This window comes from Sturnira hondurensis, unplaced genomic scaffold (assembly GCF_014824575.4).
Source record: "Sturnira hondurensis isolate 20B ecotype Veracruz unplaced genomic scaffold, ASM1482457v3 Scaffold0011880, whole genome shotgun sequence".
Classification (NCBI taxonomy): Eukaryota; Metazoa; Chordata; class Mammalia; order Chiroptera; family Phyllostomidae; genus Sturnira; species Sturnira hondurensis.
The window spans coordinates 1,164,813-1,192,182 of NW_028084511.1; the positions used below are offsets into that span (position 1 = coordinate 1,164,813).

Genomic DNA, 27,370 nt, shown 5'->3' on the forward strand with positions numbered 1-27,370 from the left:
CACAGTGCGTCCATTCGTCTACCGAAGGACATCCCGGTTGCTTCCAAGTTTGGGCAAATGTGAACAAAGCTGCCCTAAACACGTGTGTGCGGGCGTTTGCGTGGGTGTACGTTTCCAGTAAACACGGAGGAGCGTGACTGCTTGTGTGTGCGCTGGGAGTGTGTTTCGTTTTTCAGGGGTGCCACCAAACTGCCTTCCAAAGCAGAGGCNGTGTCCTCCTCACAGAGACCTTCCCTGGTCATCCTCTCACAGGAGCTGCCTGCTGGGTTCCGGACACACTGTCTCCCTTCCGTCGTCCCGTCGTCCCCTCTCCGAGCAAGCGCGCCCCTTCAGTGACCGGCTCATTGTCTCCCCCGCAGAAGAGCTATTCCATCGGCTCTCATCTAACTGTCTTTACACAAGACTTTATTTCCTTGGAGTAGTTTCAGTTTTACAACAAAGCTGACGGGAAGATGCAGAGCTTTCCCACGCACCCCCTGCCCCCCCACATGCAAGTCTCCCCCATTACCAATGTCCCTCACCAGAGCGGCACATTGTCTTTTATCGAGGGTGAACCTACGTGGACACCAGGGAACTGCCCAAGAGTTCGCTGCTGATGTTTGGGCAACTGGATGGTGACATGTATCCACTATTCCAATATCAGACAGAGGATTTTCACTGCCCTACTAGGCCTCCGTGCTCTGCCTATTCTCTCCCCGGCCCCCAACCATAGCTCCTGAGTTTTTCACTGCCTTCGTAGTCCTGCCTTGTCCAGAGTGCCACATTGCTGGAATCATCCCACAGGCAGCCTTGCCAGATTGGCTTCTTTTACTTACTCATATGCATGGAACTTTCCTCCACGTCTTTTCATGGCTTGATAGCTCGTTCCTTTTTAGCGTCAAATAATAGTGAGTTGTCGGGATGGACCACAGTGCGTCCATTCGTCTACCGAAGGACATCCCGGTTGCTTCCAAGTTTGGGCAAATGTGAACAAAGCTGCCCTAAACACGTGTGTGCGGGCGTTTGCGTGGGTGTACGTTTCCAGTAAACACGGAGGAGCGTGACTGCTTGTGTGTGCGCTGGGAGTGTGTTTCGTTTTTCAGGGGTGCCACCAAACTGCCTTCCAAAGCAGAGGCACCGTTGTGGGCTCCCAGCAGCCCTCCCTCCTGTTGCTCCACATCCTCCTCTGTGTTGGGGGTGGTCAGTGTTCTGGGCTTTGGCCATTTGAAAAGGTGTGTCCCTGATGACACAGGATGTGGAGCATCTTCTTCCGTGTTTCTTTGACATGTGTGTATGTTTTCTTGGTGAGGTATCTGTTCGGGTCTTTGGCCCATTTTCTTTTTTGTCTTTTCATTGTTTGAAGATTTTATTTATTTTTTAGAGAGAGGGGAAGGGAGGGAGGAAGAAAGGAAGAGAAACATCAATGCGTGGTTGCCTCTTGTGCGCCCCCAACCGGGGACCCAGCCTGCAACCCAAGCATGTGCCCTGACTGGGAACTGAACCAGAGACCCTTTGTTTTGCAGGCTGGCGCTTAATCCACTGAGCCACAACAACCAGAGCCTATTTTCTAAAAGATTTTATTTGTTTTTTAGAGGGGGGGGAGAAAGAGAGGGAGAGACACATTGATGGCTTGCCTCTTGCACGCCCCCAACTGGGGGCCTGGCCTGCAACCCAGATATGTGCCCTGACCTGTAATCCAACTGGTGAGCTTTTGGTTTGCAGGTTGGTGCTCAATCCACTGAGCCACACCAGCCAGGTTCACAGAATTTTTTAATCAGGTTGTTTTCTGATGAGTTTGGAGAGTCCTTTGCGTATTTTGTACAACAGTCCTTCATCTGATGTGCTTTTTTTTAAAGAAATATTTTCTTCCAGTCTGCATCTCATTTTTGTCTTTTGCAGAGCAGAATTTTTAATTTTAATGAAATCCAAATTATTTATTTCACGGATCATTTCTTTGGTCTTGTGTCTACCTACCCACGGGCATGTAGGTTTTGCCCTATCTTCTAGTTTTATAATTTTATGTTCTGCATTTAGGTCTATGGTCCATTTTGAGTGAAATTTTGCAAAGGGTATACAGTCTGTACCTAGGTCCACTTTCTGCATGTGGCTGCCCAGTTGGTTAAGCACCGTTTGTTTAAGAGGCTTGTCTACCTCTCACTGTTTTATGCCCAGCTACTGCCCAGTGCTTGGCAAACAGCAGGTGCTCAATATAGACTGAATAAAGGACACTCGAGGAGTGTCCCAAGCCCAGATTTGTAAGAATAGCATCAGCAAGGCTGAAAGCTGACGTAAATGGAGTCTTGTAAAAGCTATAGAGACCACCCAAAACAGGGTTGTAAAAATTTATATTGGGTCAGAAGCCACGCTGTGCCTAGTGGGACAAGCCTCAGCAGGGTGACGGTGAGAAAGCAGGCTCTCTACTCTGCGTTCTGTCCCAGTCACTACAGCTGTGGACAAGTGCTTTGGATGGGGCGGGTGGAGACAAGGCCTCCTGCCCCGCCCAGGTGGTCCCGCTCAGCTGACCCCGCCTCCTCGGGGAGGAATCTCCGGATCCCCAGGGTGTGGTGACACAGCTCTGCCCTCTCGGCACCAGCGTGGTCGATAGGACAAATGCCACCCAAAGAGCTGAGCCTGGCAAGGGAGAGTGCTGAGTTGCTGTCAGTGACGGTCGGGGTGTGGTAGGTGACGGGAAAGTCCCTTGTAACAAGGCGGGAAAGCATCAAAGGCGAGAGAAGCAGTTTCTTTCTTTCTGTCCAGTCTCTGGCCCACGGTGTGTGGGGGCCAGGAACCAGCGTGAGGTGACTAGGAAAAGCCCTGGCGACCTGCTTAGTTGGGGAGACCACAGGGCTGATTTTTGTGTTGTAGACAGAGAAAGTAGCATTTTGAAGATTGATGTGACTGTCACCCAGATAGGGCTTCGACATTCATTACCAGTGTCGGGGGCCGGAGAGCAGAATTTCGGTACTGAGGAGACTCAGGGCCGGTGGTCAGTGACCACAACCCACAAGCACATGTGGTCTGGCTCAGACAGCGTTTGGCCACATGGTGTGAAGTGTGTGTTCTTGCTTTTTTTTAATTTAAAAAATGATTCACATGTAGTTATCTCCTTATACATTCAGAAATGATCACATAAAACTTAAAATTTCTGGCTGCCCCTGACATTGGGGAGATTCCTGCAACTCTGGGCCTGTGTGCCCACATGGCAGCCCCCCCCCCCCGCCCCCGCCTACCGCAGTGACGTGCTGAAGTGGCCCTGCAGAGGCCTCGGGTGGCATCTGAGCCTTCTCAGGTGGCACGAGCCTTCCCACCTGCACATCAGGCTGCCGCTGCCAGTGCGCGTGAGAAACGCAGGGGCTGCACTGCCAGCAGCGTTGGCGGGGGCGCCAGGCCGGGGATGTTCGGTGGGCGTGGCTTCTCCAGGTCCCCCTGACTGCACCCTGCCAGGCCAGTCCCAGACGTCAGGTGGTGGAAGTCCCAGAGTGGGCCTCACCGAGCCTCGCAGGTCCCCAGCCCCACCTCCGAAAGCCCAGCATAATTATCTATGTGATCGAAAAACAAAGCAGAGGCGCCTGTGGTCGGGTCTGTTTCTTCTGGGGACCCCTCTCATTGGTTTACCGATGGCCGTTTTATTTCTGTGTTCGCAAGGTTTTTTCTTTATATCTACCTGTGTCCTAAATTCTCTACATTTTTTTAGTTTAAGTATAGTTGGCATACAATATTGTGTTGGTTAACGTGTACAGAATAGCCATCTAACATGTATGTGCTATGTAATGTGATCGCCGTGGTGAACCTAGTGGCCAGAGTTTCTGTGCAAAGTAGTTACAGGACACCCCCCCTGTTATCGCAGCATTTCTTACAGTAGCCAAGCTACAGAAGCAACCCAGGTGTCCATCGACAGACTAATGGACGGAGCTGTGATATACGTGCACTGTCTGAAAAAAGCCCAGCCATTGTTAGTATCATGAGAGCAGTTTGCAGGACATCATTGTAACCTGGCAGCCAAGGAGGGTGGACTGGAATGCACATGCATGAACAACGACGCCATCACTGTACTAGTCAGTGGGGGCGGTAGATGCCCTTGAGTGAGTGTGTATACTGTGTGGATGTTGCATTCAAGATGACTGAGCCAGTAGAGCAACAAATGTGTATCAAATTTTGCATTAAGTTTGAATATTCCTCTGCAGAAACTATTCAGATGACTCAGAAGGCTGCAGCTATGGGCAACCGGAGATTGGCAGCTTCATCAGGACAACACGCCCACGCAGGCATCGCCTCTCCTGCAGACTGTTTTGGCAAAACATCAGATCACCCAGGTGACTCAGTCCCTCCACAGCCCAGATTGGGCGCCTGCGACGTCTGGCTTTTCCCAAAACTAAAATCATCTTTGAAAGGGAAGAGACTTTAGACCATTGATGAGATTCAGGAAAATACAACGGGGCAGCTGATGGCGACTGGGAGAACTGTGTTAGGTTCCAAGGTGCCTACTTTAATGGGGACTGAGGCGTCATTGTCCTATGTACAATGTTTCTTGTATCTTCTTCAATAAATGTCTTTATTTTTTTATATTCCATGGCTCGGTACCTTCTGGAAAGACCATTCTATCATATTTTGCTGTGTGTCATGCACACCCAATTATTATGCAATAATTACGCTCCTGTATGATGCTCGTCCTCATTTTCCCTCGAATATTTCGGCAAAAACTGCGCATTATACACAGCAAAATATGGTACGTACACATAGAATGGAATGTTATTTAGCAATAAAAGAAGAATGAAATCTCGCCATTTGTTATGTGGTGGACCTAGAGGGTATTACATGGGGAGAAGTAGGTCAGACAAAGGCAAGTGCCATATAATGTCACTTATATGTGGGATCTAAGAAGAAAACAGAAGTCAACCCCTCTTTCCGGCCCATTCAAATGCGTGTCACTCTGTTCATCAGCAGACTCCTGAAGTTCATCTCACCTGGCCCGCGGGCTAGTCACCTGTGCTTGTTAACCACATGCTCCTTGAGGGCAGGACGGTGGTTCCGTCGCCTTCCCCAGAGCCCATTCCAGAGTTCCGTACATGGACAACTCTCAAAGTGTCCGCTGAATGGCCCTGGCTGGGGCAGTTCAGTTGGTTGGAAATCCTCCCATAAACCAAAAGGTTGCAGGTTCAGTTCCCAGGGGGGGCACACGCCTGGGTTGCAGGTTCAATTCTCAGTCGGGACGCATGCAGGAGGCAACCAATCAAGTTTCTCTCTTGTATCGATGTTTGTCTCCCTTTCTCCCTCTCTTCCTCTCTCTCTAAAACCAATAACCATGCCCTTGGGTGAGGATTTTTAAAAAAGTGTCAGTTGAATGAAATTAAATCCAGAGGCTAGAGGCACACGTCCGCCATCTGTGCTACCAGCGACCCTCCACAAGAGGGCAGCCTCAGCTGGTGCCACAGCCTTTTTTACCCCTTGGGGCTGGGCAGGGTTTAGGTGGGAGGAGCCGGGCTCTCCATGGCTCCCCGACTGCTTTAAGGATTCTGCTTGGACAACTAAATTAAGTGATCTGTTTCTTTGGCTCCTCACCGACGTTTGTCCAGCAGCCACTGGGAGTGCAGTGGTGAATTAAGCACACTTGGTTCTTGTCTCATTCCCAGTGTCCAGTGCAGCCCAGCTGGACAAGTGGGTGTTTCCCAGCCAGTCCTGGGCAGCCTGCCTCCTCATTTGCTCCCTCTGCTCTTTCTGGCCCAGTGGAGGCCTCTGGGCCGGAAATCCCATTCGTCCGTCCCTCTGGGCCCAGCTGCCATGCCTGACTGCCTTGGAGGAACGATCTCCCTCGGAGGGACCTGGTGGGGAGTCGGGGGGAGGTGGGGGGAGGCACAGGCCTCCCTAGTGCCATCTCAGGGGATGGTGTCAGCCTGCAGAGGAGGTGGGGGACAAACCACCTCTGCGGCCCTTCCCGATTTAAGATTCTGTAGGGGACATTGGAAGCTCTTCCTCTTGAGCCTGTCAGACCGCGCGGTCCCTCTCCCCAGCCATCACTGCACCCAAGGACAAGGTAGCCCTTGGGGTTTCACCCTGTGAGAGCTGGGTTCCATGGAGCAATTCTGTGGGCTGTGGGACCCACCGTCTGTGGGTCCCTCGTTCCAATATGTAGTGGTTGAACATCTAACTGCTCTGTTAGTGTCGGGTCTTCAGAAAGGAGGCGCGCTCTCCCACTCCCCTTTTCCTTAGGGTGTGTGTGTATGTTTCGCCATGACTCCTGGGGTTCATCCAGGCGTGGTGGGCTCACAGCAGAGGCACTGGGCTCTCCCTACCAGCCTGGCTTCCTGGAGACCAAAACCACAAGTAGAGCACAGAGACGTGAGAGACACTTACAGGCTGGGCTTGCCCGCATGCGTACAGAGCGCTTTCTCTCACGAAGAGGAAGACACAAACAGGATCAGCGAAGGGCAGAGCAGGTGTGAGGGGCACCCAGCAGCCGTGTCCACTCCCTGGCCCTAGGATGGCTTTCCCCTCGGGCAGACACGCGTAGCCATCAGAGATGGCACCAGGCATGTGGTTCCTTGTGATCGCTGGATGGCTGGTGGCAACCCTCTCAGGTAAACCCCCTCTTCCCACCTCCGGTCACTCCTGCTAGAGGACTTCGGTCCTGGCCTCTTGGCCCACTTCTGGTGGTTTCTCACACTCACCTTTCTGGAGCCTTTTAGCCAAGGCCGTACTCTGGTACCGGGGAGGCCTCAGTGGTGCCAACAGCATCAGGGCCCAGGGAGGGTACGGGGACCTGGTGCGGGGGAGGTGGCTGGGCTGTGCCAGGACAGAGCTGAGAGGGCACTGAGGCTGAGCTCGGGAGCGGGTGCGCTCTTGCCGCTGGGCTCCCAGGGTTGGAGCAGGGAGATACCACCCACCCGCAGGCTCGGGAACTCCCCCATTCCCACACTCTCGCCAGCTCTCAGGAAGGAACCGTTCACCTTCCAGAGAAGTGGGACTACTGGTGATTGTATTTTCAACTCCAGCCTTGCCCAGCCGAGGCTCTGGGCTCACCAGGTTTGCGCCGTTCTCAGCAGAGCTGTCTAGAAGCAGAGCTCTGGAAACCAAGGGGCGTTGAGGGCGGCCAGTGCCTCTGCCACAGCTATTCGGGGCACGTTAAGACACAAATGAACAGGAAGGTTCTTAAGGACTACTTCCCTTTCCTCCTGAGCTCTCCCTGGGTGCCAGGGCACCTCCGTGACTTGGGCTAGGGCGTCAGGTGGCCAGAAGGTTTGGGCACTGGGCTGTGCTCATAGGATGCTATTGGCCCTGTTGAATGTGAGCCCAAGCTGGCGGGAGCTGGGCAGGGGACCAGGGACACAAGAGATCTTGCCACAGTGGGGCCCTTACGTCTGGGGATTAGAGAGACTGATGTGGAAACAGAATTCTGGGCTGAAGGAGTCCAGGCCCACTTTGCAGTTGGGGTGGCAAGTGCGTTCCGTTTGGTATGAGGGAGACCCAGGAAGACCCACTGGGAGGGCCTTCTGAGACAACTGGAAGGACTGGGAACATTGGGCGAGCTCTGGGGGGGGGGGGCTCTTTTTTCTGCCTCTACCATGTGCTCCGGGCCTCCTGGCCTCACACTGGTTCAGGGAAAGCTGTTTAGCTCTGGAAGCAGGAATGTGAGTGCCTTCAGCCCCGTGTGGGTACACCCCGGTCACCAGGAGTACATGGTCACCCTCTGCCCTGAGCTGAGACAGACAGATGGTCAGAGTAGACCCCTTCCTCCCCATCTTCATTTTTTTTCACGCTCTGTCCTTCTCTGTGAGGACTGACCGCCGGCTCTGGTGCCAAGGGAGGTCTGCGTCTGAGGTTCTGTTAGCCGGCCCTTAGGCCCGGGGAACTGACCTTGAACAGTGCCCGAAGGGAAGCAGGAAATGGCCTGGGCAGAGCTCTGGACAGTGAAGCGAAGGGGCCTCTGGAGCCGAGTTCCCTGCACGTCAGTCCTAGTCTCAGCCTGACTCCTGCCTGACCCGCTCTGCTCCCGACACTGTCAGTGATGTGCCGTGTGTTTTTGAAACTGCGTTTATATTCGATCGACTCACTTGTTACTAACACAGATTTAGTTTTGAAAGGAAACTGTGTCACCACTACCAGTGGAAAACCGGCATCATCTGCCATAAGTAAAGGTAAAGACAGGCAGAAAAATAAACAGTCGTGAAAAACAATTTCTATTACGTGCTCACCGAGAGTTAAGAGAATATCAAAGTGCTAGAGCCTGAAGCCTGGGCCTTGCTGTCTCTGTTTAAGGGGAACTGGGGCGGGGGCAGAAAAATAAGGGGAGCTGAAGGGAATGACAAAGACACCTGGCTCCAAATCGTTACTTTTTCCTTGACCTTTTAGGGCGACTGAAAGCACTTTGAGCGGGAAACAGTTTGCTCACTACTTGATTTAACGGCTTTAAAATGATGCTTCCTTAAACCTTCCGGAGGGTCCCCGCGGTCTATGCCCTACCGCTGAGAAACACGGGCTAGCAGGAAGGGCATTCCAGGTAGAAACTGTGCACCGAAGCCCCCCAGGAGTAGAGGGGGCCCTGAGGGGGCCTCTTGTGTGGCCAGAGCGAGCTCGCCTGGAGGAGAATGTGACCCGGGCCTCCCCGAGTGGTTCTTCCCATCCGCCCTGGCCCAGCAGGCCCGAACCCTAGCAGGATGGCCCAGATCTGCTTGTGGGTTTCTCCTCGGTCCGATTGGTGTGTTGGGCAGACCCGGATGGGGAAAGGAGGTTAGGACCCCCGGGGGTGGGGGGAGGGAGGGAAGGAAATAGATGGAATTAAGAAAGGAGGTTAGGACCCCCGGGGGTGGGGGGAGGGAGGGAAGGAAATAGATGGAATTAAGGGAAAAGAGTGAGGGACAGGAGCCAGGAGAAAGAGGCCCGTGAGGAAGTTTCAGGGCCTTCACTCCAAGAGCGGGGTGTGCATCCTGGTGGGGTTACCAGGTTGTGCCCTGGGACTGCAGGCGGCTGGAGTCTGGCCCTCGGGGGCCCTGGCAGACCTGGCTGTGGCCGCAGGTGCCCTTATAGTCCGAGCTCTAGGCTGCAGCCTGGGCCACACTCAGAGAGTTCTCTGCCCAGGCTGGTCTGGGGTCTGGGCTGTGTCCTCAGACCTTGGTTTGTGCTGCGAGACCGGGGCCCAGAGAGCCGTGCTTTCCAAGGCTTTGCTGGTGTTCCCTCCAGTACTGTGTCTCAGTTTCCTGATCAGCCACCTGGGGAGGGTGGGGTGGGATCCGGAGACTGGAGGTATTTGCCCAGGCCTGGCCTCTGATTCACCATGTGCCCCTCCTCCTCTCTGGACCTCGGTGTTCGCATCAGTGGAATGGGCTGCTTTGGGCACACACTCCCTAAGGGCTCAGTCAGACCCGACCTCTGTGTGCGAGGCGGCAGCAGAGCACCAGGCCTTTCGTGCCAGTCCGGCGCCAAGGTGGATGACTCGCGCCATCTGACTGTGGTTGGTCATGTCCTCAAGGCCTGCCGCTCTGTCCTAGAAGGCTATTTGTGGTTTCTTAAATTAACAGTTTTTTTAAAAATTCTATTTTTCCTGAACTTAGAAGTTCGGTACCCAAATCTCATTTTCCGTATAAGTCCAGCAGTTTTTAACAACGATTCTCAAGGCATCTTTGAATAATATTTCAGCCAAGAAGGTTGAACAGAATAAGCTTCCTTAATAATAAATGCCAAGTATACACGCAGCTGATCCGATTCCTTTGGACGTCTGCTGTCCCACACACCAGCCACCAGAACGTGCCCCGGGAGTGCGGCAGTCTGAACCGAGAGGGGCTGGCAATGTGAAACCCACGGCAGGTTTTAGAGATGTGTGGGAAAATGTAAACTAGCTCGTCAATAACTTTTATATGAATAACAGGTTGAAATGATAACATCTTGGATATGTTGAGTTAAATAAATTGTATTACTATTGCGTTTATCTATTCTTTTTAAAATGTGGCTACCAGAAAGTTTAAAATACTATACAAGGTGGAGCAAAAGTAGGTTTACAACTGTTCACATGGAAAATAATACAATAATTAATAAGTACACGTATAAGAATAAACTCTGTTTTGCAAACACACAACTGTAAACCTGCTTCTGCCCCACCCTGTATGCACTGAAATTATATTTGTGTGGAACAGCACTGCCTTAGACATTCTGAACTACATTCATTAATTGAATAAATTTGATTTTCTTATAAATGCTTCAAATACCACTAAGAAACAAAGCTTTCCCAGGGATTTCAAAGAAATGCTTTTGCTCTGTGCAACGAACTTGTAAACAAAGTAAATAGTAAGGTCTCTTACGTAGTCTAATAATACATACAGACATTGTCGAATTCTCTTAAATGTTCAACTTAAAATTTCAGCTAGTGTCGATTAACTCGATGGCCCACGTGAGAAATGTGGCCCAGTGTTCTTACACACCACAGATACAGGGCTGTGTACACGAACGCACCGAGCTTGACCCAACTTTCACGTAACGTGAATGTACAAATACATTTGTACATTTGGGCTCTTGTTTATTCCACCACTATTTTTTAAACCTGAACCTTCCTGGGCTTAAAGCCCCTTGCCAGAAAGAGAACTGTGCAGCCGGTCACTGGGGTTATCTGGAGCTGACTGGAGTTGCCTTCTTGGTGGGCACAGGGGAGTGGAGGCCAGCTTGTTTGTTGTTTTGCCAGAATAGCAGGTACCACTGTGTCGTGCTGCTGACCACCATGCAGTGCCCTTTCTGAGAGCCCGAGTCCTCCAGCTGGGCTGGTCCCTTGACCCTGGACCTCTGGGTCCAAGTTATACAACCCAATTCTTGAGGTCTGCCTGCCCCCCATCATTTAATTGGATTAAATTAAACCAATAAGTCTACTTTTTTTTCACATTCTCCCTGTCTGGCAAGATGAAAACTCATAGATATATAAATAACAGATAGCAGGTGTCTGCGTATTTCTTAGTCTGGCTTTCTGGTCACAGGTCAAGGACTGGTGGGGACAGATAGCATGGCTGTCTGCAGGGGCGACGTGTGATGTGGGACGAGGCAGCTGGGCCACTGGGGCTGGCGCGTTTAGCTAAATGTAGATGATTACAGAGGCGTCAGGGATGAGGAAGAAACGCTGCCCACAGCCTCCCTCCCTCAGTTACCCAGCCTTATTTCCTCGTGGGAAGGGAAGCTCTGGAATTCAATTGGTCTCCCAGATGTTGAATTCAGAGGCTAAGAGTCAGCTTTTCCCTGGGGAACAAAAAGGAATAATAAGCAGGCGGCCCCAGCTCAGGCTCCCAGACAAGAGTTTAGAGGAAAAGACCAACCCGGTACAGGGCCACCTTCCCTCTGCCTGGACCACAGCCCTGAAACTGCCCAATCACACCCACGCCGGTGCTCAGGCCTGCACGGAGCAAGCTGTGGCAGGGCCGGAATCCCCAGGGCCACCTCCTTCGAGGGCCACAGCGTCCCCAGCCCCTCCATCCCACCCTCAGCCAGGCTGGGGGTGGGGGCGGTGAGTTCCCCATGTTTGCTAGAGCGGCCATCTACCTGGTGATTTACTTAATACTCTTTCCTAACTGATTTTAAAGTGAAAATACATTTATCTTTAAAAAACAAAATCCTCTTCTGTTGCTCCCTTAAAGATAAAGCCGTTGCAGATCACCTTGATGGTAGTGATGGTGAAAATAAACATAACAGAAACAAAACAGTGTCGTTCAGTTCTGGCCGGATGCTGGCTGCTTTCCCTGGGCCCAGAGGGCAGGGTCACAGGCTCAGAGAGGCGATGAGGACCAGCCTTCAGGGAGAGTCTCTCCTGAAAGTAGTCAGAGAGAGGGGCTGAAAGGGAAAGGGGCCATGGCCTCCTTCAGTGACGCAGTGGTACTGAGTGCCTCGCTGGCCACCACCTAGATCTTTCCCCCGCCTCTGAGCGTGCGCCCCACGCTCTGGAAATGCTGACCCAGAGCGAGGACAGCAGAGGTGGGCAGTGGCTCCCATGCCTGACAGAGCTCGCCTTCCCCGGGGAAAGCCTGGGCGGGACAGCCCCATCTCTGTCTGTCCACAGGCCCCTTGGGCAGCCCCTGGATTTTCCTGATGAGCCTTGAAGCTGCAGATGGTCCCCCAACGCATATGCCCCGATTCAGCTCAGGGAAACTGAGCCCCAGCTGCAGGGGGAAGGAGGAGTCCTGGGGAGGGGCGAGGGGGGGAAGGGAATCTTGGAACCCGCTCTGGCTCTGGGGTGCCGAGTAATGTGGAACAAGTTCCTTCGTTTCTGTGACCCTGGTTTCCTTGCTGCCCAAGTGAGCAAACCGAACGCCAAAGACCGGCCTAAAAATCCCAGTCCTCTCTGTCCCTTGAGGCTTTGGTGGTGTGGAGCAGGTCTGCTGGAACCCGGCCCTGGGGTGGGCACCGGGTGAAAACCCCTCGGGGCCACAGTCCCAGCTCTGTGTGACCCAGGCTAGTCTCTCCGTGCATGTATGCCACAGACAAAAACACCCACTCACCGAGGTGTGAAAGTTAATTTAGATAATGCGTCTGCAAATGCCTGAACTCAGGGGGCTCCACAAGGTTAGCTTACAAATGTCACACAGCGAGGACAAAGATCTCAAACATGGAACCGCAGCATCAGTGGTTAACACAACTCCGTTTGCGTGATGAGCTCAGTTGCCCACGTGACAACCCCATTGTGCAGATGAGGACACTGAGGTTTAGCAAGGCTGAGAGACTCTTCTAAAGTCTGTAGCTCGTCAGTGACAGGACTTGCGCTTGGGTCCCCAGGTGGGCAGCTCTGTGCTCTTTCCATTGGAGAAAGTGGTCTGGCCTGTCTCCAGGCTGCTGCCCTCGGGGCTCCATCCAGGTGTGAGGCTTCTCCTCCTGATGCTACCGTTCAGGGCTTGCAGCCCCACCACTGCAGCCAGGGGCTGCCCTCGGGGGCTCTGGGGCCCTGGGGACCCCCGGGAGGCTTGTCAGGGACAGATGGGGCCAAAAGTGGCTGCCTCCCTCACTGTGGCCCAACCTCAAAGGGTTTGCCACACACTAACCTTGCCCAATGGGACCAGGAATGAACGAAGGTCACGTTAAAGAGCCACCGTGCGTCAAGGGAGAGCTTGCAGGGCAGGGGGTCTGGTCACATTTATTCAGCACCTGCTGTGTGCCAGGCCCTCTGCGGGCACTGAGACATGAGATGTGAAGGTTTGCCCTTGACACTTTGAGTGTTGCGAGGGAGGTGGTGGACCCCACCAGGGTCAGCCTGGAGGAGGTGTGACTGCAGGTGCCATTGACGACAGCCTGACCACCCTGGACTACAGGGGATGCACCATCCTCCAAAGATCAGCTGCGCTTATCCTGTCCCACCTGGGCATTGGGGAGCCATCCTGCTTCGCGGGAGGGGAAACCAAGGCTCAGAAAGTTCTACCCACTGGGGCCTCGGTACCCGTCCATTCATTCATCCCGGAACTCGTGACGAGTGCCGAAATTGGCAACTACAGAACGGTTCTCGAGCTACCACGAGACTGACTTGTTGACCTCTGTTTCGTCGTGAGGAGGGGCACTGAGTGGCGAGCAAGCACCAAGGGCTGAGACATTTTTTTCTTGTCAAAATGCGAGAAGCACAGGGTTTGAGGAGTCCTGAAGCCGACGAGTACCAAGGTGTGACTGCATTTGGTTCCAGGCTGGCGGCTGATGCCGAGGCCAGGTCCATGTCTGTAAGGGCTCCGTCACGGGGCTGCGCTGTCCCCAGGAGCTGGGAGTCAGGGGAGGGAGGCACGGGCCACATCCCGGAGAGAGGGTCACGTGGTCGGGGAGCTGAGACGGATACAGGGGAGCTGCATCCAGGGCTGCGCCCACACGCAGAGAGAGGAGGGCGGCAAAATGTCCTGGGCACAAGGACGCTAAAAAATAAGCACAGCAGAAACTGGTGAGACAGCTGTGCTGTGCAAATGTCAGCTTCCTGGTTCGGGCGATTTACTCTAGTTTCCTGACCTCTCACGGCTAGGGAAGCTGGGTGATGGGGGCACAGGCTTCTCTGGGCTATTTGCTCATCTACTTGAGAGTCTCTAATTTCAGAATAAAAAGTTAGGTGGGGAAAAGGCGTTTTAGGCAAAAGGACCCATTTGGCCAGCAGCCTGGAGGCAGGGCAGGTGAGGTGATGGTCCCCCAAGGGTCTCCCTGGCTGCAGCCAGCCCTGCTGACCCCACAGGGCATGCCGGGTGGGTGGGGCCACATTTCCAGAAGTTGCGGAGATCCAGGCTGTTTTCCTTCTCCAGACTCATCCAGACGGGTGGTCATTGAGGGTCAGCGAGCTAAAACTCAGGGGAACATGGAGCAGCGTGACAGGCCTGCATGGGTGCACATATAAGAACGATGTACTGACCAACACCAGCCCGGCAAGCACAAGGACAGTGGCCTCTCGGGCAGCACTTTGTAAATTCGTAAACCTGTCTTTTTACATCGAAGCCCTGTGAGGTATGAGTTATTGCCTCCATTTTCCTGACTGAGTGACTGAGGCTCAGAGAGAAGTGACTTCTCCTGGATGGCACAGCTAGCAGATCTTTAACTCGATGATTCCACATTCATGCTGTTTCCCAGCCCTGGAGAATGGGCACCTCAAGATTTCTGCAGGGAAGGTCCCTCCACTTTCTGGGGACTTTCACCTCATCTCCCATCAGCTGGGCGGTGGCGGAGTGGACGCAGGGTGGCAAAAGACCTTGAAGGTGCCGTGGGTTAGAACCACTTCCTGGCCAAGTGTCCACTGTGGACCAGTTTCCCCAGCTGTAAACAGGGTCAGTGGCAACCTCCAGAGCCCAGGCTGGGATGAGGCTCCATGAGATGTGGGCTGGGAGGCAGGTGGGGAAGCAGGGCTCCTTGCGGTGCACTGGGGCCCCAAGGCCTCAGCCGCTGCTGGGCCTGTCCGGCCGGTGCTCGTGGGGCAGCAGAGAGAGAAGAGACGGAAGCCCGGTTCCCACCCACATACTGTGTAGTCCTGTGGCCCGACTGCCTCCTGCCTGCCGATGGTGCTGGGAGAGCCTCCAGAAGTCTAACCGGGGCAGTGAGGAGGGACGACGGGGCGAGGAGGAAGCTGTGGGGCCCGCGTGAGACGCTGGACTGGGGTCCTCTAAGGCGAAAGTGGTCCCCTTGCAAGGGGGGTGCCCCTGGGTCTCCACCGGGTGTTGGGGGGTGAGCAGCACATTAGGAGGTTTCCAGGCCACCCAACCACTCTGTCATGCCCTGAACCGGGCCGGGCTGCCTAGGCCGGTTAGCAGATGCCCAGTGGGTGGGGGTAGCCAGGGCACTGTGGGGACACAGGCAACGCGAGGAAGGAGAACCTCGGAGCTGGGAACGTCTCCCTGTGTCTCGGGGATCCCATCTGACCACCCCACTTCCAGTTTGGAAGCTGCCTGCTGAGCCCTGAGCCAGGGAGGAAGCAGAGCCCACGCCACGTGGCCAGTTGCTGACAGAGTCACTTTCTGGTCCCCAACCCATCCCCACCCGCTGCTTCTTTCTAAATGGGGTTTGGGGGAAGGATTCTACCTACGCTGAAGTATAATTTTCTGCTGTAACTTTTCACCCCTAACCAGGGTGCCTGGGAGCTAGACTGGGTGGGGGTCAGAGGCAGGGAAACACGCCCAGGGCCAGTGAGAAGTGGCTTCCCCCTCCTTCCTTCACTCACGTAAACACACTGGCCAAACGAACTAAGCCCCCTGGGGGGGTGTGCTGCACTCTCCAGAGAGTGTTCTAGAAATACCGCAACTGTATCTGAGCTGGAAGACACAGAGATTCTGAGTTTAACCCTCCTGTTCACCAGAGGAGGACACGGAGGAGCAGAGCAGGAGTGATGTGCCCAGGGTCATGGAGCAGAGCCAGAAGCGGGTCTGCAGGCCCTGCCCAGGGCCTCTCCTCCCCGCCCACCCCCACGAGGGCTTGGCGGGGCCTGTGCAGGCAGGTGCATCCTGGGCTCCCCCTCGGTGGGAGACGGCAGCGGAGGGAGGGCCGCGGTCCAATGTGGTCTCACACGGTCTGCGCCGTCTCAACAGCTTTCCCACCCCTCCCCATCCTCGGCCTTTTTTTTTCTTTTTTGCTTTTTATTTCAGCGTGATTTCTGACATACCGAGAAGCTGTAAGAAATCATACAGATTTCTGACATACATAAGCTGTTCCATATGCTTTTCACTCAGTTCCCAACTGGTCACATTTTACCACAATCACTTCCTCATCTTCTCTGTTTTTCTATTTTTTCTGAACCATTTGAGAGTAGTTTATAGATATAACGTCCCTTTTTCCTACGTGGTTCAGTGCAACTTAAAAAAAAGGGAAGACATTCGCAGTGATCAAAATCAGGTGATTGACACTGGTCCCACACCGTTGGGCAGTCTGCAGGTCTTTTTCGGGTTTTTCCAGTTGTTCAAAAGCGAAAGAAAATTCCATTTAATGTGCTACATGGTGTTCTCGTGTTTTTGTATTTTCCTTTTGTCTGGAACAGTTTCTCAGATTTTTCTTTCTCTTCCACTGACATTGACCTTTCTGAAGGCCTAGGCCAGCCAGACAAATGTCCTTCGTCCGGGTCTGTCTGCTGCTCCCTCCTGACGGGGTTGACCTCCTGCCCCTTCTGGCAGGAACAGCATGGAAGCGGCGCTGTGTCCTTTGTGCACCGCATCACCAGGCACGTGGTGTCAGCTTGTAATTTCAAGAAAAAAAGGCCAAAGGGAGGGGCAACGAGCATTTATTTGAGACCCCAAAGAGCAGCAACTCAGAAAGCACTGACGCAGACAAAACGCAAACGTCGTTTAGGAGGTGGACGCGAGGGACATGGCGAGAAGGAAGGGATTTCTGTGGGTGCAGGGAGCTCACACAGTGATCCTAATTCCAAAGAATGTTTCTTGTGTTCAGTCGGGTGGCCGCAGAGCCTGCTCGCCTGTTATCTGTGCAAAGGGTTGTTTGGGAGACACTGCTTTGGCCTAGTCTGAGGTCGCTCTGCTCAGGTGTCCCATTCCAAACATTTGAGAAGACACACCAGGCAGTCCATCTGGGGAGGCAGCTGCGCCTCCATTTCAAAGTGGCTCCGTTTATACCCTGTGTTACAAGTCTGTCCCATCACTGGGAGTCTAATTTCCTTGCTTGATCAAAGTTATGTTCGCCAGATACAATTACTCTTTTCTCCTTTAAATTACCATGTATCCTGTGGGCAGATTCTTTGAGAATATGCAAACATATTGCCCCCTCTCAAACATTATGGATGACTCTGGCCTGAGTCAGTTTCAACGACAGTTTCTTGGGGATGTTATAACCCCACCGTTCCTTGCACACACGTGTAGATGCTGCCTTGAGTTGCTGGCTTTCTTTGCTGGTTCACTGAGTGGGAGCCAGCTGGCTCAGAGCCTGGAAGGCTGGTGCTGACGAGGTGTGAGTTGCCCTCTGGCGGGGCCTCCAACAGCTGCCATCTTGCCTCGTCTCAGATTTTGGAACCTGGTTTGGCTCCTCTCTGCCAGCAGAGCCAGTCCTCCCTCGGCCTGTGCAGTGTTTCCCAGGTACTTGTGGAGCTCCTGTTAAGTACTGGGCACGGTTTTCAGACACTGAGGATACGAGACAAAGCCCCAGGCTTCACGGAGTTTATAAGAACATAGACCAACAAGTAAACACGTTCTAAAAGCGGTGTCATTTCAGGGAGGGATCTGTGCAAGAAGGAAATTAAAAGCAAAGTACGGAAAACCGCGAGTGACTAATATGGGGACATAGGTGGGGCCTCTGAGGGCATTTGAGCAGAGCTCAGATGGATGGGATTAGCTGGGAATGCGGAGACCTGGGAGCAGCAGGTCTTTGGGGCGGAGAGAGGAGCAGGTGCAGGCCCCGAGGCAGGGGAAGTTGACACACCTGGGGCGCTGACAGAGGGAAGGGGGAGAGGATGGAGCCGGAGAGGGTGGCAGGTGTCGGTCCGGGAACGCAGATCACCTACGGGCTTGGAATTAATTCAGAGGAAATGGGAAATCATCGGAGAGCTTGAAGTAAAAGAATGGGACCGGATTAGCCTCAACATGCACAGTTATTCTTCTTATTAAATATTTTTCAACAATCAACTCCACTGTTAACATAAGTACGTTATTTAAACTGAGGAATCTTCTCTCACTATCATATATCTCAAGCCAATGCTACTTCAATAACTAGAATATATTCCTATAAACAAATAAGACACTGAAAACAAAAGTGTCGTTAACCAGCCTGCCGTTCAGGCCTGAGTCAGCCGTCCCCTTGTTAAAAAGTGTTTGGGGGTTAGAGGCTGAGCAGCCCCACAGAGGTCTTGAAAACCCAAGGACTGAAGGATTTGAAAAAGAACAATTTTCTTACTCTGCGATTCCACACTATTTAATCTGGAATCTTAAACTGTGTGCTACCTGGCAGAAAGGTGAATGGGATGGAGGTAGTGGGGCAGCGGGGTTGTGCTGTGAGGGCCACAGCCTGGTCGGCCGCCTAAAATCAGCCATCCCTGTCCCCCAAAGCCAGACCCCAGCTGGCCCAACGCACTCAGCTAACCACGGAGAAACCGAGAAACCCGGGCCCTGAAACTGGGCGGGGACTTACCCAAGGTCATTGTAGTATCTGGTCTCAATTCTACCACCGCTCATCATCACTCCCACCCGATTCCAGCTGAAAAATCAGACATGATGTAAACATTAGTCATCCTTATTGTAAAAACGTTGCAACAACCACATTAAAAGAAGTCTCCCGCAGCACCCTCACGAGGCACGGCCTTTCGAGCTCGAAGGAGGGAGTGTGTAGGTCTCTGGTGCATCGTGGGCCTTCAGTCTCGGCAGCACGAAGGAGGCTGTGCTGGTGGGCACCAGGCTCCTTTTGATCAGTATTGGTCCGGACAGCTGTGGGAACATGGACGCGAGTTCCATTCCAGGTTCCACCTCCTCTGTGACCTTAGGCCAACTCCTGCCTCTGAGAGAAAAAATAGGGGCAACTTGTAAGTCAATGACCTCTAGAGAGACTTCAGAGCCCTCTCTGAGTACCTTCCTGGGTGATTTTTAGTCATCTGTGCCTGTGGGGGCTGTCTCGGGGCCAGCTGCGTCAGCAGAGCCATGAAACGAAGTCCCACGAAGCGCTTGTAGGTGCCCAGACTCTGGCGATTTGGAATTGAAGGAGGGGCACGTTCCTCCGTTTTGGGGTTTGCCTCCTCCTCCCTTCCAGAGTCCCCTAGAAGCTCTCCTCGGGGCCCACCCCAGCCCCTGCCGCCAGAGGCAGCCTTTGCTGCGGGTGTGTGTGGTATGCGTGTGACTCCGTGTCCCGGGTCTGCCGTAACAAAGCCCTGCGCACCCCGGTGCATGAACCACAGACATGCATCATCTCCTGGGTCCGGAGGTCGAAACTTGGAGCCCATGCCAGCAGCAGGGTTGCCTCCTCCCGAGGCCGTGAGGGACAGTCTGCTGGGCGTCTCTGCCGTCTTCCCGCGGTTAGCTGGCATTGTCTGGTGCTCCTCGGCTTGTAGAAACATCACCACGATAAAGAAGGTCGCATTCGGAGGTCCTGGGAACCAGGACTGCAACTGCAACATATCCTGTTATGTGGGACGTAATTCAACCTACAGCAGTGTGAGTGTGTGTGTGAGTATGAGTGTGTGTGACTCAGAAGCGGGGTTTCTGGGTCATGACTGTGGAAGTGTTTCCTGAGGTGGTTGTGCCAACGTGGCCCCCCGCACAGGAGGGTGCAGAGTCCCCACTGGCCCCCATTCTCACCAACGCGTAGCGTTCCCACACTTCTTTTTCGAAACTTGTTTTTTCTGTTGCTATTCTGTTACTGTTGTCCCAGTTTCCGCCCCCCGCCCTCCTCCACCCAGCCCACCCCCACTCCCACAGTCCATCCCCACCCTGTTGTTGTCCATGGCCATGGCTCACTTACACATGTTCTTTAGTCCCTTCCCTTCCCTTCCATCATTATCTCCTCCCCATTCCCTTCGGCCTAGTGCGTTGTTGGTAGGAATGCAGATTGGTGCAGACACTGTGGAAAATAGTATGGAATTTCCTCAAAGAACCAAACATGGAACTGCTTTTTGACCCAGTGATTCCACTGCTGGGAATATACACTAAAAATCCCCAAACACCAATTCCAAAGAACCTGTGCTCCCCTATGTTCATAGCAGCACTACTTATGATAGCCACGTACTGGAAACAGCCTAGGTGCCCATCAGCAAGGGAGCGGATTGAAAGACTGGCACATTACACAGTGGAGTACTATGCAGCAGAAAGAAAGAAGGAGTTCCTACCTTTTGCTGCAGCATGGATGGAACTGGAGAACATATATTTTTAAGATTTTATTTAGCTATTTTCCAGAGAGAGGAAGGAAAGGAGAAAGAGAGGAAGAGAAACATCAATGTGTGGTTGCCTCTTGCACACCCCATGCTGGGGACCTGGCTTACAATGCAGGCATGTGTCCTGACTGGGAATCAAACCCGAGACTCTTTGGCTCCCAGTCCAGTGCTCAATCCACTGGACCGAACCAGCCAGGGTGGAACTGGAGAATATTATAAGTAAAGTAAGCCAGGTGGTGAAAGACAGATACCATATGATCTCACGTATAAGAATAATCTAATGAAAAAAATAAACTAACAAGCAAAATAGAACCAGAAACATGGAACAAGCTAAATTTATTTTTATTTTGTTTTTTTGAATTTTTTAAATTGAGTTTATTGGGGCTGAGATTGGCGAATGAAATGATACAGGTTTCAGGAGCACGACTCCGTGACACATCGTCCATACACTGCATTGGGCGTTCACCCCGAGTCAGTCTCCTTCCGTCACCACTCCTCCCCTTACCACACTCCTTAATGGTGGACGATCGAGTGAGGTGAGGCGGTATCTCCCTATGGCCTCACTTTGCATTTCTCTGGTCACTGGGAGGCTGGATGCTTAGCCTTTCCTTTGCAGTAAAGAGCCTCTTCCTGCCCCTTGCCCATTTTTCTTCTGTTCGCCTTTTCCTTCCTTATAAAAGAGATTCTTTGCTGAGATGTGTTTCCATTAGGGAAGGAGAAGGAAAGAGGAAGGGGAAGTCAGGGCAGCTTTTCTGGCCTGAAATTTCGCAAACTGCCCGCACAGCTACTGCTTTGGGGGGGAAGTGGGAAACCACTCCAGGTCCTCCATCTCTTTCCGGGGTCCGAGGGGCCAGGAGCAATGCCCAATCCAAACCGTTTAGGTTTTCGAAAACTGGCGTGGAGCCTATATTGTCCATGACGTAACGTGTCAGCAGGAGCCTGACCAGCCACTGGAATCAGATATATTAACTTTTCTGCAGTGAAATGTATGATTTTCACATCACGCAAAATAAAGAATGACTATGAGCAGCCTTGTGCCAGTCCTGGCCAGGTCTTGCCACCAACGCAGTTATGAGAACACTTCGAGTTTGAGGGGACTGGGGTTTCAGAATTTCAGTAAGGGACGGTGCAGCAGTGTCCCCACAGTGGCAGTTGAGGGTCAAGCCCTGTGGTGCCCATTTCCCCCTCCAATCTTCTGGGAGCCCCAGAACGGTGAGATTAGCATCACCATTTATGTGAACAAAAGTCACAGGGGCTCAGAGGTTAAGAAATCCAGATCCTCATGTTAAGAGGAAGAGATGGGATTTGAACCCACATCAGTCTGACTCCAAAGCCCACGCACTCCCAACTCTGCCAGGCTGTCCCCGGCCCTACAACGGTGGCTTCTCAGCTTCTCTGCTCCCCAGGACTTGGCAGTTTGGAAACAAAGTCACTGCCAGAAGAATGGAGTGGGAGGATGGGAGGCCCACCTCCATCCTCTTGGAAACCTCCGGAGGGTCCATCACACTTTGGGATTGACTGAACACCCAGCCAGGTGTCTGGTGGCGCGGGTGGGAGCCCTACACACTTGGTACTGTGGGGAAAGGCACTGGTCAGAGCTCTTATCCATCACTGTGCTTCGGGGGCTGAGAAGGCAACAGTGTCCTCCCAGTACGTCCATCAGGGTTCATGTGCCTTTGCAAAGAAGGACAGGGAAGCCCCACAATTCCAGGCCAATGGCAGAGAGGAAGGGGAGGGTGTCCAGAGAGAGTGGTGGGTTGCATGGCCCTACATGACCTCAACTCCCAGTCCATTCACCCCCTGGAAAGGTGCAGGTTACAGCTGCAAGCCTGCAGGACCAAGGCTGGCTATCTATTGCCTCTCTTTGCTTTCTCATCCCTGAGAACCCCTGCTCACCTGCTATGACCCCTCCCACTTGTCTTCTGCTCTTTGGAGTCAGAGTTAACCCCTCTCACCTCTATTTCCCCCGGGGCATCTAGTTCTGACCACAGGATAACACTTATTCCTGATCACCATCCACTCTGAGTCCATCTGTGTCCACCACCTTGGAAGCACCTTGGATGTCAATTGTGAGGGGGAGTATGAGACAGTCGTGAGGCCTAGGGAGAAGAAAGGGTGCCTGGACTTAGAGACCTAGAGTCGTATTCTGATTTTCACCTCCTAGCAACTGTGACCTCAGGCAAGTCATTTCATCCCTCTGAGCTTCAGTTTTTCTCACCTGGAAAACAGACTTCCTGAGGCCCTTGCGGAGATGAGTGAGAGAGCCTGTGCTGTGTGTATAAAGGAGGGGTATGCAGTAGGCATTCAGATGCTACCTCCTCTCGAACTTTACTTCCTGAACTTGAACTCCTGGGTCCAGTGGACCATATAGCCAGGGGCCGCTGCCAGCCTCCAGCTGCTAATGACACAGGTGGCTATGAGAGTCAGGCTGAATAACCCCAGTGTCTCCCAGCTTCTCCTCTGAACCAACAAGATCTTGTAGGGCACCGACTGCCAGATAGGTGCTGGGTCTGTCCCCTCATCTGACTTGGGTCCTGAGACGTTTTTGCACCTGTGAGGTGAGGGAGGCAAGTCATGCGGATGAAGGGATTCGCCAAAGGCCCCGTTAGTAAGGGGGAAGCTGGGTTTCGATCCCAGGCTTGTTCCGCTCCAATCCAATGCTCTGTCCGCTGCCCAAGCCCTGGCAGATGGTTCTACCCAAACCAGATTCAAGAGCCCCGTCCAAGACCTTACTGAACTGGAATCAGGGAGGAGGGTCCGGGACATCCACCTCTGGCACTCAGTGGTCTGAATTCTTACGAGGGGTCAGGAAGATGGGGCCAGTGTCTCTGGCCTACTGGCTCTGGGAGCCACCTCCTTTCCGGTGTCCCACGGGATTTTTATTCTGAGCCTGGGGTGTGTCATCCTACCATCTGGTAACTGCAAAGAAGGAATAACTTGGCACTTGAACCTGAGAAAGCCTCGGAACCAGTACCACAGGAGCCTTTGCTTTGAGAGGAACTTCTGTTACCATGGCAACTGCGGTCTGCCTCTCGTGTCCTGGACCACTGGATACAATGGAGAGCCAGGGAGGGAGAGCAGGCTGTAAGGGAGGGACAGCTCGGCTAAGGTTCATAAGCAAGATGGGAAGGGATGAGTAGAATGAAGAATGCAGCCTTTGGGGAGCAGCCTTTGCTGAGCAGAGAACTGAGGGTTTCTCAGGGCCGTCTTTCGCTTAGGGTGGAATGTCTATGCAACTGAGCCTTGAATAACATGGGTTTGAACTGCATGGGTCCACTTACACGTGGACTTCACTGTAAGAATCCAATATATAATGCATATACAAAACATGTGTTAATTAGCTCCTTATGTTACCCGTAAGATTTCTGGTTGACAGTAAGTTATGAGTCACTTGGGGGAGTCAAAATTTATATGCAAATTTTTTATTGCACTGGGGGTTGTACCCCTAACTCCTGCGTTGATCTGGAGTCGACTGCGCAGTCAATGGCCAGCTGGCCCCTCGTGTCCACTCGGGACTTGACAGGAGAAAGCAGGTCAAAGCCTCAGCCTATGGGACAAGGATGCCAGCTACCGTGTACCACATCCTAAGCATTTCATAGGCAGTATCCATGCACCCCTCAAGGCGACCTGCTGTGGCCACGTGTTATGCCCAGTGCCAGGCTTAAAACAAAGTCTAGTCGGGCCCGGTGACCTTGTGAAGGTCACACAGCACTGTGGACCGCTGTGCTGTCTTTCCCCAGGCCTCCATTCTAAGACATGAGGACAGAGTTTCCTGGGGTGGCAGCAGCCACGCAGATGCACTGGTGCCCTGGGAAGGTGGTGGGCTCTCCTACTTCTGGACCCTCCCACTTACCCTTATCTCCCTAATTCCTGCTCCAAGCCCAGCACCTGGTAAAGGTTCAGCAAATGTTCATGGGATTGAATGCAGGCAGTAATACACTCATTTCTCAGCTTTCAGGGTACTGTCAGTCACACGCCCTCACATTCCTGAGCACCAGGGCGGGAAACGAGGGGTCTCAGAAAGCAAGCACACCCCAAGGCCGGGGTGTTGCATTATCTTTGGGCTCCCTTTCAGTGGAGATTATGAATTGTCCTTCACTCCCCCTTGGGTGTGGTGGTGAAGAGGAGGGAATACAATCTGAGCTTGCAGGGAAGATGTCCTTCCGCTGAACATCCTCTGTCGTGTGACCTGGTGACAAAGGACAGTTAAAGAGGCTGGGCTGCTCTGACCAAGTGGCTGAAGCCCTCTGGGGCAGGGACTCGCAAAGCCTTTGCCACCATCTTCCTTTGCCAATGGTGCGCGGCCTTGGCTCAGGCAGCTACAGCAGGCCTTCGGAGCTGAGTCCCTGTGGCTTGCTGCTGACTTGTATCACCACCACTGGGGCCTGGGCTGTCATTCGTAAGTTCAGGGCTGGCCCAGCCCTGTGAAGCTGGAGGGAGTTAGGAAGACCACCTGGTTGTCAGCGCTCTCTGCCCCACACCCTTGACACTGTCGCTGAAACAGAAAGCAGGATGTTGAGTTTCAACTCAGTGGAGCAGAGCCGTGAAGAGTGCGGGCTCTGGAACCAGACAGCCTGGGTTCGAACCCCAGCTCTGTCAATTTCTAGCAATGTCATCCTGGGCAAATTATTAAACTTGTTTGTTCCTCTGTTTCCCCACTATTCGAGCTTGCTGTGAAAATTAAATTGGTTAACTTATCTAAAGTACTTTTTAACTATTTTGGTGACAGTTGTCCTTGGAGCTGGCAGCTCCTTCTCATTCTTAGTCAGTCAGTCAATCAACAAACCCTGTATTGGGCACCCTGGGGGCACAGGGCTGACTTGGCCCTGGGCCCTGCCCTCCAGGGTTCTCTGGTCTAGTAAAAGACCTGTGTGCCTTTCTGCATGACAAAGTGGCTTCCCAGACCCAAACAGATGATACAGAACTGAACTTGAGCCCTCCACGAACACACACAGTCACACACAAACACATGGTTCCACACGTAGATGTACCCATATACAGTGGTACCCACGATCACAACCATACCCACGTATGCACTGCAGCCAGTGCCTCAATCCCCCATCTCCCCAGCACACATGGAAATATGTGGAAACAGTGAAAACCACACTGGAGCACTGGACGGTTGCCATGGGAACCGGGATTCCAAAATCCTAACTTGAGGGCATCTGAATCCTGGTCCTGAATATTTCATTAGTCATGGAGTTCGTGCTCTGAATTCTGAGTCATTTCTCTTTCAGGGGTCAGGCTGGGCAGCCAAGCTGGGAGTTGGTGAGGACAAGCAATTAAAGGCCCAATTACCTTCTGTCTGAGTGACAGAGTGGCCCAGACAGGTGCTTGTGGGAGAGCTCTGTCCCAAGGGGTGTGTGTGCGCACGCATGCACGCTCATCTGAGCGTGTGAGTCCATGGAATCTTCTTAGGTGAGGCTGAGAACGTGTAGCAGCCGTGCCCATGTCTGCAGCCCTGTATCCGTCAGGCCAGGCCAGGTCAGGTTGTGGTAACAAATACACCCCCAATCTTCATGACTCAACACAGTAAAGGTTCACTTCTGACTCACACAAAATTCCAGTTGGGTCAACATCCCCTTCATCTTGTAGCGGCAACTGGAACCCAGGACCTCAAATATGGCCATGCCAGAGGAGATAGAGCCAGAGGAGGCTCGTTGCCTCTTACCCACCCTGTCCCCTCAGTGGACACACGTCCACCTGCCTAGGCTTCAATGGCTCCAGCATGAGCACAAGAGACCCGGAAAGAGGGAGGTGTTCTTTTGTGAGCACAATAGTCCCTGCTACAGCTCTCCCTTGGTGCTTCTGCAGACTGGACCGCCCCCGCCCAGCACAGAGCCCATTCCTTGGGGACAGGTCAAAGCCTGGGTCTGCCACTTGCTAGCTGGTGGCCTTGGGCCAGGTATGACTCAGGGTCCTAACAGGAAACAGATGGCACACTCAAAATAGAAGTTTGAAGGGGGCTTATTTACAAAAGCCCTTTTACAAAGGATGATGCAGTAAAAGGAACTCAGGGCAGCTGAGCTGTTACGGCCCTGGTCCAAGGACACAAGACCAGGGAGCGGCCAGTGAGACATGGGAGGAGAGAGTCAAGGATAGGTGACTGGCTACCTTGAGAGGACCAATAGAAGGACCTAACCTGCCGGAAGAATCTTCCTGAGAGGGAGCCGGGGAAATAAATGCCAGTCCCCCCCCCCTCCTGTCCCTGCTGGGGCTCCCCATTGGCTGGGCCACACGGAAGCCAAAGGGCCCAGGAAGATGCTGATTTAGACCAAACAGGCTGTCCTCCCAAGGCCAAGTGGACATCACGTATGCAAACACCTGACATAATCAGTCCTCCACAGACGTTAATTTCTCAGGGTCTGAAAGCCCCCCTTGCAGTCCCAGTGGATCACAGCTCAGGAGGCGCCAGTTACCCGAAAGTCTGGTATGCATCTCCAAATTTTCTAGACAAAAAAGGTTTTACTAAAAATAACTCCATTTTCAAGATTCCTTTGTACATCAGATATTTTACAGATACTAACTCCTTTACGCCCACAATATTTTCCAAAGTGCCTTGCCAACGAGTTGGGGGGACTCTGGCAGAGAAAGTGACCGGGCCATCCATGGCCACTCAGCCAGCGAGTGGGTCTGGCCCCAAAGCCTGGTCCTTCCTCTCTGCTCTGCTGCGAATGCTGCAATTCTGACGACTGAGAACCTCCCTCCCCTGAAGGGAGGCAAAGGGACCGAGGTCCAGGGCCACGTGCTTTTCCAAAGGCCCCATACAGCTGCGGCAGGTTCCAGAGAGCACCCCCTGCCCTTCGAGGCACCGCTGTGCCCTCCACGCCTGAGTCCACTCACTCACCATGGCTGCTGCTCGTTGATTTCAGGTCACCCGTCTCCAGCCCCGTCCGGCCAGCGCAACACCAGCGGAGCAGAGAGCCGGCCCACGGAGCCAGGTGAGGAAATTCTCTCGCTGGGACCCATGGTCAGCTTTCTGAGACCAAGCAGGTGGCGTTCTGGGGTGACTGAAAGGGGAAATGGACTTTTAGGGCGCCAGGGAGGCTCCCGAACTTCAGACAGCACCTCTGCTTCTTGAACCGGTGTCTGCAGGTGCACAGTAGATTCCCTTGGAGGCCTTAGAACTACCAT

At 53.1% G+C, this 27,370-nt stretch overlaps 1 protein-coding gene across 3 annotated transcripts in view; it reads left to right on the forward strand.

The window, feature by feature from the left end:
* Nucleotides 1-6,329: 6,329 nt before the first annotated feature.
* The window catches only part of CD6 (CD6 molecule), a 32,726-nt gene continuing 11,685 nt past the window's right edge, over nt 6,330-27,370 (forward strand). For all 3 annotated transcript variants that reach the window (XM_037060500.1, XM_037060499.1, XM_037060501.1), the window contains exons 1-2: nt 6,330-6,554; nt 27,109-27,177. In XM_037060500.1, coding sequence (XP_036916395.1) covers nt 6,497-6,554; nt 27,109-27,177 — 127 coding nt within the window. In that variant the 5' untranslated portion in view covers nt 6,330-6,496. The remainder of the gene's footprint in view (nt 6,555-27,108; nt 27,178-27,370) is intronic.